The 12,269-nt window shown below is 45.5% G+C and overlaps 2 protein-coding genes across 2 annotated transcripts in view; one reads left to right on the top strand and one right to left on the bottom strand.

Moving 5' to 3' along the window:
- Nucleotides 1-1,337: 1,337 nt before the first annotated feature.
- LOC125165973 (keratin, type II cytoskeletal 8-like) lies at nucleotides 1,338-2,801 on the bottom strand. The gene is given in 3 exon segments (XM_047859540.1): nucleotides 1,338-1,981; nucleotides 1,984-2,605; nucleotides 2,607-2,801. Coding segments are annotated over 3 exon segments (1,446 nt in total). The 5' UTR covers nucleotides 2,787-2,801.
- Nucleotides 2,802-6,642: 3,841 nt separating this feature from the next.
- The window catches only part of BLTP3A (bridge-like lipid transfer protein family member 3A), a 71,558-nt gene continuing 65,931 nt past the window's right edge, over nucleotides 6,643-12,269 (top strand). Inside the window, exon 1 of the mRNA XM_047859405.1 lies at nucleotides 6,643-6,929. Within this exon, the coding sequence (XP_047715361.1) occupies nucleotides 6,886-6,929 (44 nt within the window). The 5' untranslated portion in view covers nucleotides 6,643-6,885. The remainder of the gene's footprint in view (nucleotides 6,930-12,269) is intronic.

Consider the following 12,269-nt stretch of genomic DNA (forward strand, 5'->3'; position numbering starts at 1 on the left):
ACAGTAAGCAGAACTGTGGGTAAGTATAATAGACTACTTTTCCTGAGTTTTCTAAATTATGTTGGATGATCAAAGCAAAAATTATGATGCTGATTAATGTAGCTCCGAATGTATACAGAGAAAATATTTAAGGCAATTGTACCTATGGGAGGGAAAAGAGACCTAAAGGGAGGTGAATTTTCTGCACTTCACTTGAACTGGTAACTGACAGTAGAGTAGACTGTGATAAGACTGTGATATAAATAATATAATAACTAGAGAATCAACTAAAAGCTATGCATCTAAAAGCTCTAAATACACAAAAACACTATAGTTTCCTCATTTCAAAACTTCTTACAAAGTTATACTAATCAAGACACTGTGCTATTGGTGTAAGAATGGACATACAGATGGGGCGCCTGGGTGGCTTAGTCGGTTAAGCGGCCGACGTCGGCTCAGGTCATGATCTCACAATCTGTGAGTTCGAGCCCCGCGTCAGGCTCTGTGCTGACAGCTCAGAGCCTGGAGCCTGTTTCAGATTCTGTGTCTCCCTCTCTCTGACCCTCCCCCGTTCATGCTCTGTCTCTCTCTGTCTCAAAAATAAATAAACATTAAAAAAAAAAAAAAAGAATGGACATACAGATGAATGGAATAGAAAGAATCGAGAATCCAGAAATGGATTGTGACTTTTATCAGCAATTGATTTTCACCAAGACATTCCAATGGGGAAAGATTATTCAACAAATTATGCTAAGACAACTGGATATCCACATAAGAAGTAAATGAAGTCGGTCGCATTTATCGTACCACATACAAAAATGAACTCGAAATGGATACAATTCCGAAATATCAGAGCTAAAACTTTTAGAAGAAAAATAGATGTAAATCTTCCCGACCTTGGATTATACAACTATTCCTTAGATGTAACACCACAAACACAGCAACAAAAGAAAAAAAAAAAAAGAAAGAAACAATATCATCAAAATTAAAAATTTTTGTGCTTCAGGGGTGCCTGGTTGGCTCAGTCAGTGGAGCGTGCGACTCTTGGTCTCTGGTCATGAGTTCGAGGCCCATATTGGGTGTAGAGATTATATAAATCAACAACAACAACAACAATAACAACAACAACAAGCAAACAAACTAAAAAAAGACTTTTTGAGGGGGGGATTGGCAGAGCCATCTGAGGCTTTATTTGGGAAAAGACACTTGAATTGGCTTTTAGTTGGGGGCATGGGCAAGAGGGGTACCCAGGGCAGTGGACTTCCCCTAAGGATAGGCTGAGGATGGGCTGAGTATTAGGTGGGCCTCCTGTTCTCGACGCTGCCCTGCATGGCTCCTTCCCCCTGCAGGCTGGTTGTTCACTTGGATAGGACATCAGACGACTCAGACACCAGCTTCCCATCACGGATCTCAATCTTCTATACCACCACAGCCTTGGAGGAACTGACACAGCTGAGGGAAGTGGAGCCCCTGCCAGGACCGAAGCTGGACTGGAAGGTACTCAGGCCATAGCGGAGACCAGGGCTCGTGAGGCTCCCATAGGCTGAGCCCAGCCCACCTGAGTAGCCGCTGGTGGTCTTAGTGTGGATACTCATGGTCTGCATCCCAGACTCCAGCCTGCTCTCCTTACCTTCTAGCGGCTTGTGGCAGATGGTGATCTCAATGTTCAGAGCCAGCTTGATGTTCATGAGCTCCTGGTACTCCCGCAGCTGCTGGGCCATGTCCTGCTTGGCTTGCTGCAGGGAGGCTTCTAGCTCGGCCACCTTAGCATGGGCATCCTTAACGGCCAGCTCCCCACGCTGCTCAGCATCAGCTATGGTGGCTTCCAGGAAAGCCCTCTGGTTTTTGAGGCCCTTGATCTCAGCATGGAGTTGGCTGATGTTCTGGTTCACGTCGGAAATCTCCGTCTTCGTGTGACGGAGGTCATCCCCGTGCTTCCCAGCCAATGTCTGCAACTCCTCATACTTGATCTGGTACATGGTCTCAGCCTCGGCCCGGCTGCGTTGGCAATTTCCTTGTACTGGGCCTTAACCTCAACAATGATGCCATCCAGGTCCAGGGAGTGGCTGTTGTCCACGGACAGCACCACAGACGTGTCCCAGAAGTACAGCTGCCTTAAGAAGTTGATCTCGTCGGTCAGCCCTTCCAAGTGGGACTCCAGCTCCACCTTGTTCATGTAAGCTTCATCCACACCCTTCTTGGTGAGGACAAATTCATTCTCCATGTCTGCACATTCTTTGATCTCCTCCTCGTACTTATTCTTGAAGTCCTCCACCAGGCTCTGCATGTTGCCAACCTCCACCTCCAGCTTCAGCTTCTCCTGGCCCAGGGTGTCCAGCTGCCGCTGAAGGTTGTTGATGTAACTCTCGAACATCTTGTCGATGTTGCTCTGAGCAGTGTTCTGCTGCTCTAGGAGGCTCCACTTGGTCTCCAGAATCTTGTTCTGCTGCTCCAGATGCTGCACCTTGTCGATGAAGGAGGCAAACTTGTTGTTGACGCTCTTAATCTGTTCCTTCTCCTGGGTGCGCACAGCCTGGATGTTGGGGTCCACCTCCAGCTTAAGGGGGTTCAGCAGGCTCTGGTTCACTGAGACAGCCGTGATGCCCCCCATACCCCCCAGCCCTGCTGTAGCCCCCAATCACACTCATGCTGCTGCCCAGGCCACCCCTGAAGCTGCTTCCCCTGCCCACCTGGGACAGGGCAGAGCTGATGTGGACGTCAGGTGCATTAGTGAAGGGGTGGCTGCTGAAGGCCCGGGGGTCAGAGGTGGACACCTTATAGGACTTCTGGGTCACCCTGCTGGACATGGTGGAGGCTGGAGTGGAGGCGAGTAGGCTGAACCTGACTGAGGTTCGAGAAAGAGCTGAGAAGTTGCTTCTAGGGTCTAAAAAAGACTTTTTGTGCATCAAAGGACACAATCAGGAAAATGAAAAGATGACTCACAGAATTGGAGAATTTTTTGCAAATAATATATCTGACAAAGGATTTGTATCTGGAATATAAAAAGAACTATTGCAACTCAATGACAAAAAGACAACCTGATTTAAAAGGAATCTGAATAGATATTTCTCCAAAGAAGATATACAAATGGCTTCTAAGCCATGAAAAGATGCTCAACATCATTAGCCATCAAGGAAATATACACAAATTCTTAAGCAAATATTAACAATAGAATTCAGCAATCTATGAAAGTAATTATATACCATGGCCAAATGAGGTTTATTCTAGGGATGCAGGCTGGTTCAGAATTTGAAAGTCCATCAGTGTAATACACCATGTTAACAGGGTAAAGAAAAATCATATGAATATAACATCCAATGCAGAAAAAAAAACATTTGAAAAAATTGAACATTTATTCTTGATAAAAACTCTCAGAAAAGTAGGACTAGAGGAGAACTTCCTTAACTTGATAAAGAGCATGCACAAAAAATCTACAGTTAACATTATACTTAATGGTGAAAGACTGAATGCTTTCCTACTAAGACTGGGAACAGAGAAAGTATGTGTGCTTTCATTGTAACAGCATTCCAACTGGTCTTAAGGGTCCCTTTGCTTCAAGCTTATGCACTCCTTGCTTGCTGACCAAAGTCCCATGGTCTGTAGCAGAACTAACATAGTCTCCTTGAGATTTTCAGACCACTGGCCTTGAGCAGTGAAGGACTCATCTTTCCCAGAAGATAAGATCTGACTACGTTCAAAAACAGTCGCCACTGGTGTCAGCAAATCTGTTCAGGGTCATGTTGACAAAGGACAAACTTAACCGCCTGGGCACCAGCTTCTCCTGCACATAGCCCCCCTCCCTTTTCCCATAACAACTTCTTCTCCTTCTTCTCCCCCTCCCCCTCCTCCTCCTCCCCCTCCCTCCTCCTTCATCTTTCTTGTTTTAGAGAAAGAGAGACAGAGCATGAGCAGCAGAGAGAATCAGAGGGAAAGAGAGAGAATCCCAAGCAGGCTTCACGCTCAGAGTGAGGTCTGATGCAGGGCTTGATCCCATGACCATGAGATCACAACCAGAGCCAAAATCAAGAGTCATTTGCTCAACTGATTGAGCCACTCAGGCGCCCCACCGCCATGACTACTCCCTTAAAACCTTCCATCTTCCCTGGTTGCTGGCTTCCTGAATAAAGCAACCTTTCCTTTCACACGGATCACTTGCCTCCCAAGTATTGATTGAGTGGCAAGCAGCAGAACCTGTTCTCTATCTGGTAACATCACCAGACCTATTAAACAAAGTGCCAGGAATTGTAGCCTGCTCTATAGGTCAAGAAAAGGAAATAAAAGACATTCATATCAGAAAAGTAGAAATGCTCTGTATACTGAGTGTATTAATGTCAACATTCTGGTTTGTGATATCATACTGAAGTTTTACAACATGTTGCCCTTGGGGGAACTGAGTAAAGGATACAGGAATATCTTTGCATTATTTCTTCCAACTGAAAGTTAACATACAATCATCTCAAAATGTTTAACTTTAAAAAAAAAGTATGGATTGGGCCCAAGTTCCTTTTATTTATTTATATTTTATTTTAAAAGTATTTTTAAATGTTTATTTATTTTGAGAGAGTGAGAGCGAGCATGAGTGGGAGGGGGTAGAGTGAGAAGAGAGAGAGAATCTTAAGTAGGCTCCACGCTGTCAGTGCAGAGCCCATCATGGGGCTTGATCTCACCAACCGTAAGATCATGACCCAAGCCAAAGCCAAGAGATCGTTGCTTAACCAACTGAGCCACCAGGGTACCCTCTTTTATTTTTATATGCCTTTGCATTCTTAGCATTGCAGGTAAAGATAAACACATTAATATTATTCGTTAGACTATGAATTCTCCTATTCCACTGTCCCTAGAGGGGCCATATTTTTTTTTTAGAGCATGAGTTTTTCCTTTCAACAAAAACAATTCATTCACCAGGCATGATGAATTGTTCAACAAGGATTCTGAGTTTCTGAGCTTGGGGAGGCTTTGTTTTACATAACTGATGTCAGATATCCAATCAGCTGCTAGGGTTCTCCAGGAAAAGAAGTACAAAATGCAAGAAATTGCCTCAAGGCCGCTGCAGCTGGCAGGTGAATTGGGAGGGAGTGATAATGGTCAATAATCCTGGCAAGAAACTTCTTCCATAGGATCTATTGGTTCCTGGAATGTTTTCAGTTGAAAGGTGGACAGAGGGACAAATAATGATAGACTGTGCAGTCCTGCTGGAGGGATTTGGGTAGTAGAACCCAGGGTGAGGATTATTTGCTTCCCTTTTAAAAAGGTAATTTTGAGGGGTGCCTGGGTGGCTCAGTCGGTTAAGCGGCCGACTTCAGCTCAGGTCATGATCTCGCGGTCCGTGAGTTCAAGCCCCGCGTCGGGCTCTGTGCTGACGGCTCGGAGCCTGGAGCCTGTTTCGGATGCTGTGTCTCCCTCTCTCTCTGACCTTACCCCATTCATGCTCTGTCTCTCTCTGCCTCAAAAATGAATAAACGTAAAAAAAAAAAAAAGGTAATTTTGGGGGCACCTGGGTGGCTCAGTCGGTTGAGCGTCTTACCACTCTGCTCCTGAGTTGGGAGACCCGCGTGGGACTCTGTGCTGACAGCTCAGAGCCTAGAGCCTGCTTCGGATTCTGTTGTCTCCCTCTCTTTCTGCCCCTTCCCCACTCATGTTCTGTCTGTCTCTCTCAGGAATAAACTTTTTTTTTTTAAAGGTAATTTGGGGGAACTTCTAGGGAAAATTGAATTTATTACAAGGTACACATAGGAATACACGAATTTTGTTGGTTATTTAAAAAATTTAACATTTATATAGTTGACCATGCTTAAACTATCTCTGGAATCAGGCAACAATTGTATTATGTGCACGTATTAGGTGCATACATTACCTATTCACAAATATGAATAACTGGCCAGATTTCCTGTAAGCCTGTCTCAGAGAGTATTTTACCAGGATTTTGCTCTAAGATTTAAGTCCAGAAAACTGCCATCTTTTCATCTTTGCCACCGGTTCTACAGATGTCCCCCAGCATATGGGTTACACTTGTAAATGCATGAACGAAATAGAGTGGAAATAGCAACTAGATTGAGAGGAAGAACACTTGGGTTCTAGTCCTGAGTCTCACTAAGTAGTTGTGGCTGTGGGCAAGCTTTTTCGTCTATTTTCCTGGGCTTCAGTTCCTTACGTGTTGGGTAAACATTTGCCTATTGGTTAGCCAGGGAGAGATTAAGAGGAGCACCAAGATAGACGGTGACACGGCGCCCCCTTCTCAGTTCTTTAGCACAAAGCAGCAGACCGCGGTGGTTCTAAGGGTCCGTGACGTTCTTGAGACTATTCGTCACTCCTCAGTCCGATTCCTGGAGTGGCGTTAGTTGGTGCTCAACCAATAAAGAATGACCGTATGAAGGAAGTGAACGAGAAATGGGCCAGGGGCTGCGCAATTATCTGGCGAATTCCTGCCAAAAATCACAAACATGCCGCCTTTTCCCTTATGTTTCAAAGCAATTGCCGGAGTGTGAACCTTGTATAGCTCGGAGGCGAAACCTTCCAGTGGCTGACCGCAGGGCAGACAGGGAGAGAGTACGGAGCTAGCTCTCCCACCCGTCGCTGCGCGTGCGCGCGCTCGCCCCGCCCCTCACCACGCGCCAGCCCCGCCCCTCGTCACGCGCGCCCCTCTCGCAGCGCGCGCCTCCGGCCGCTGCGAGCCGGGCTAGCAGCGCGCGGTCTTCGCGTCGCTCCCCGCTGGCTACCGCGGCGCCGCGCGGGTGGGTGGGATCGTGGCGGAGCTCCCGGCGCCGGGGCAGGGGCGGGAGAGCGCCATGGCGGCGGCTGTGGCGGCGGCATCCGGTCCCCGCGCCGCGGCGAGTTGAGGGGCCGCCTCTTCACGACTGAGGAGGCCACAGCTGCCCGCCTGCCTTCCACGCGGGCCGCGGCTCCGGCATGGCCGGGATCATTAAGAAGCAGATCCTGAAGCACCTGTCCCGGTGAGAGCGCCAGCGCCGGTCCCCAGCCGTCCCGGGGCCCTTCCTAACCTCCTTCGACCCTCCTCCCGTACCCCCTGCTTCGGGCCGGTCTCCCTCTCTTCAGCCCGAGCCGGGACTCCGTGGCGGCCCTCGCCTCAACTCGAGCTGGACAGCCTCCGGCCCGCTCCGCTGGCCCCGACCGTTGTCACCACTCTTCTTCCCTCGCCCTGGGCCCTCCAGTGCTGGGCGCTCCTGCCCTCGGGGGGCACTCCAGGCTCTCCCCTCCACTCTTGCAGCCTCCGTATCCCTCCTGGCCGGCCGCCCCCGCACTCAGTTCCCACACAGCCGAACAGATCACCCCGTCCTCGCTTGCACGTCCCCCAGACACTCAGACCGTCCCCTCCGAGGCCCCCAGGGATGCCACCCTTTCCTGTCCGACCCTGCCTTTTCCTCTCCCCTTTGGTTCCTCTGCCCGCCTCCTCACCGGCCCCACCAACCCTTCCACCGCTTCCTCTCTCTCTCCTTCCTGGTACTAGGTCCAGACTAGACCCTTTATCCTCCGGCCTCTTCTAAATAACCGTGACCCCTAGTCCTTCATAATCCATTTTCCGCTCGGATTTCCAACTCCGACACTGGTTTCTTCCTTCCTAGAAGCTCCCAGCTCCTCCACTTCTTTGGCTGACCCTGTTGCATCACCCCTGGAAAGGATATAATCCCTGCACCCGGGGCCATTCCCTTGATCTCTTTTCTCCCTCCTTTGCTTCTTTTCTCATTACACAAACCAAATGGATAAAGGTGATGAGAGTTGGGCATAAAGTTTCAACAACCTTCCCTTTAAGATGTGGAGGATTTTTGACAGCCTGTGAAATGAACTAACAAAGTCCACTTCTTTGCAGCCATTTATTAAGCAAAGTTATGTCCCTCAGTAATTTGGGGGGGGGGGGGAGGCTGGTGTCCGGCAAAACAGTTTCCAGTAACTGGGTAACTGCTGACTCCTGTGTTACTGTTGCAGGTTGTCAGAACCGGTATGTGCAAAAATTGGAAGCCTTTCACTTAGTTTTCTCTTCTTATTCCAAGGCAGGATTTGGGAATGCCTTAATACTTTTAACCAGCCTTTGTATCTCAAGGGGAGACTGATTCAAGCCTTGTCCACACTGATCAGTGGTTTTCAGGAGGTGGGATTAGGGGGGTGTCGCTAGTCAACCGGGGGCACAGGGGCCTTGGACCAATGTACCTTTCCTGGTCTTTTCACTGGATTGATGACTGGTATGGTGAGAAGCTTTTGCTGCCGCTGCATCCCCCTTTCAGGCTGATACTCTGGCTTATTTACTGTTCTTTGATTTTAGACTTTAGTAATTAGATTCAGATACATCTGTTAGTTAATCACCATGTTGTAAAAGTAAAAGCGGATTGGAGGCTGGGACTGGAAAGTGCCTTTGGACCCTTTACTCAGATTAGTTTTCTAATATATTATTTTTCAGGTAGCATTCATCTGGGATGTTCCATGAGTTTGGTTGTTCTGTATAAAGATTTAAAAGTGGGACTAATGGGGGCACCTGGCTGGCTCAATGGATAGAGGATCTGACTCTTGATCTCAGGGTCCTGAGTCACTTAAAAAAAAGGTAGGACTAGGGGCACTGGGTGGTTCAGTCTGTTGAGGGTCCTTCTTTGGCTCAGGTCATGATCTCGCGGTTCATGAGTTCGAGCCCCGCCTCCGGCTCTGTGCTGACAGCTCAGAGCCTGGAGCCTGCTTCAAATCCTGTGTCTCCTTCTCTTTCTGCCCCTCCCCCACTGGTGCGTGCGCTCTCTCTCGCTCTCGCTCTCAAAAATAAACATTAAAAAAAAAGGTAGGACTAATGAATGTGAGTGGTACAGAAAATTTAACTAAAGGAAAACTATTCATTTAAATAAACATAGAATCAGAGAATTTTAGGATTTAGAGATGATCTCACCCAACATAGCCTCGTGTTTAAGAGCCCAGGCTCTTTCTGGTTTACTTTCTTCAACTGTAAAATGAAGACAATAATTGTATCTAACTCACAGGGTTATTGTGAGGGTTACATGAATAAATATATGTAGACTTAGCACAGTGCCTAGCACATAGTAAGTGCTCAGTTAAACATGGGCTGTAGTTATTTTGGGGGCCATGACTTGGCTGACAATTTGATGTAAGCCATAGACTTCTCCAGAAAAATACACATATGCAAACAGGTAATTTTTATATAAATTATGGGGGAGAGTTATTAACCCTCAAAGCACATGCCTAAATCTTTCAAGGCATCCTGGAACTAGGTGAATAACCCCTGACTAGTTAGTTTCACTCTCCTCATTTTATGGCTGAGGAAACTAAAGCCCAGAGAGGATAAGCAACTTGCCCAAGCTGCAATGGAAGGTAAAGTAATGGAATAGAATCCAGCTTAGTGCACACATATTCTGTGTACTCTCTATGAATATAAAGTTTTTAAAGAAAAAATTTAATACTATACACTGACTTATTCAGTGGATCCTTGGAGATGAACAAAGTATCTCTTTTAGATGAGGTAGGAGTAGGTATGACAGACATTGGGAGAAATTTCTGGGTTCCTCAGTGTTGTGCGGTTGATAGGGAAGAGGAAGAGAAGGTTATTTGGGTCTGCAATATCAGGGCTCCAGGAAAAGGTGGTAGGACATGGGTCTATTTGAGGGACAGATCAGACTCCTTGGGCCTTTGGCCTAATCATGTATGACATTTGTGTCTTTGTATGGTCTCTACGATACCTGCAGAGGCTGGCCTGCCTGGAGGGAAGCCACAGCTTCTGTGGCTTGCCATATCTCATGGAGAAAGAGAAGAGAAGGTATACTGAGTTACCTCAGTATGTTAAATAAATATTTGTAGGTGTTTAATAATTGCTTGTGGATGATGACAGTGCCACTTGACCTGGAGGAGAGTGTCTTAACAGCAGGAAGGATATTTCAGTGACTCTCTCTCATGTTTAATTTTGGTCATGAAGTATAAGATATTAAAGTGTTTTGTTAGAATGCATCCTTCTTATCAGTAGAGTATTTTGGTAAACAAGATTTGAGAGAAGTGGTCATCAAGATGTTTTTGTTAAGTGCCAGCTCTAGGCCTGGCCCTGATCTGGTCACTGGGGATTCAGCAGGGAAGAAATGTAAATATCTTTTAAGGGCTTTAACCTATGGTTTGGATGACTGCTGTGTAATACAAATAGTTTCAATGTGCAGTATTCATTTAAATTGACCCAGGAGGAGACCTTTACTTAGAAACAAAAGTAATCATTAAAAAAAATCCAAAATTGATTTTTCACTAAATTAGATTATTTTTGTTTTAGCTCACCTTAGCTAATGTCCTTTTGTAAGAAATGTGATTGATTGTCAAGTAAGTCAAGGGACTGTGGCTCGTGGAAAGAGCATGGGACTCTGGAGCCAGAGAAGCCTAATTCACCTTCCAGCTCTGCCCTTTTGAATGGGTCAGCCTTTCTGAGCCTTAGTTTTCTTATCTGTGAAAGATGAGAATAATGAAGAATACTAAGTACCTAGCACATTGTTTTGAAGATTGGGGATAAAGTATTTATTATAGGGCCCAGCATATAAGTAGGGTTTAATAAAGAGTAGCTATTATAACATGACCAGAGAAGTTAGGAATACCTCCGTAGTATGGGTGACAGCAACCCACTTGACTGGCTCTTTTAGAAGCCTACCAGAAGTCTTAATTATTTACTCTAAATAGCTGCAAGAAATGTGACCCCGAGTGACAGAGAGAAGGCTGATAGGCATGATAAGTATTTTAAAAACAAGTATTAATGAAATCCAGAGGCATACAAGATTTCAGAGTCCTCTTGGAGAATAAGAGACCCTACTGTGGGCTCAGCCCTCTTAGTTCGTGATCAGTGCCTCCCCTTGTTATTACTCATCATCCTGAGGAGATCATTGTGGCCAACCCCCAGTGGACAGTGGGGAGCTGCAGGCTCAGAGAAACTGACTGCTGGCCCAGGGTCTGTTTAGGTGAAGATTTATAGGAGTAGTTTTAACTCCCGGGTCATGCCCCTTTTTACTAAACCTTACTTATTATTGCCTTCATTTCCTAAATAATTATTTTGTTCATTTTCTTTTCTTTTTCGCATGTGCACAGAGCAAGTGGGAAAGGGGCAGAGGGTGAGTGACAGAATCTTAAGCAGGCTCCGCACCCAGTGTGGAGCCTGATACATGGCTGAGACAAAAGTAATCACGATGAGTGGGACGCCTGGGTGGCTCAGTCGGTTAAGCCTCTGCCTTCGGCTCAGGTCATGATCTCACAGTTCGTGAGATTGAGCCCCACGTCGGGTTCTGTGCTAACAACTCAGAGCCTGGAGCCTGCTTCAGATTCTGTGTCTCCCTTTCTCTCTGCCCCTCCCCCACTCATATTCTGTCTGTCTCTCTGTCTCTCAAAAATAAACATTAAAAAAAAATTAAAAAGTAATCATGACTGTGAGATCATGACCTGAGCCCAAATCAGGAGTCAGACACTTAACTAACTGAGCCAGTCAGGTGCCCTGTGCATTTTCTAGAAATAGTCAAATCTTATATGTCTTTGTTTCCCTTCTTCATTTTCTTATGTTGCTTCAGAATAAAGCATTTTTTTTTTTTACTTAGCAAATACTTAATGATAATAACCAACTGTATAAATAAGTCTTATGATGATGTAATTCTCAGACTAACCCTATGTGGTAGTTATTAGGCCTATTTTATAGATGAAGAAATGAGGCACAGGGAGGTTAAGGAACTTGCCCAAAATCATAACTAGTAAGTGATGGAACTGAGATTCAAATGTAGGCGTTCTGATTCTCTTTACTGTTAGGCTACTATAAGCTTCCCATCTTCTGAATATTTCAAATTGAGTATACTCTTGTCATCAGCATCCATATGAAGAAACAATATTACCAGCACCTAAGAAGCCTCCTTGTGTCTTCTGTCATTATCTCTACCAAAGAGTAACCACTGTCCTGATTTCTAACAATATAGATTCTACCTGTTTTTGTATTTTATATAAATGGTATCATATAATATATATGCTTCTATGTCTGATTTCTTTAGCTCAATGTTATTTTGTGAGATTAATCAAATTGTAGACTCTGCATTTTCATTGCTGTGTGGCACTCTATTATGTGAATATACCTCAATTTATTGATATGTTTTACTATTGATGGACATTTGGTTAGCTTCCCAGTTTGGGCTATAATGAACAGTGCTGGTAGAAACATTCTAGTATATGTCTTTTGGTGAGCAAATGTACACATATCTATTGGGTATATGCATAAGAGTGGAATTTCTGGGTTGTGGGATATGCATATGATAAATTTTAATAGATGTTTTTAAACAGTTTTC

Source organism: Prionailurus viverrinus, chromosome B2 (genome assembly GCF_022837055.1).
Source record: "Prionailurus viverrinus isolate Anna chromosome B2, UM_Priviv_1.0, whole genome shotgun sequence".
Taxonomy (NCBI): domain Eukaryota; kingdom Metazoa; phylum Chordata; class Mammalia; order Carnivora; family Felidae; genus Prionailurus; species Prionailurus viverrinus.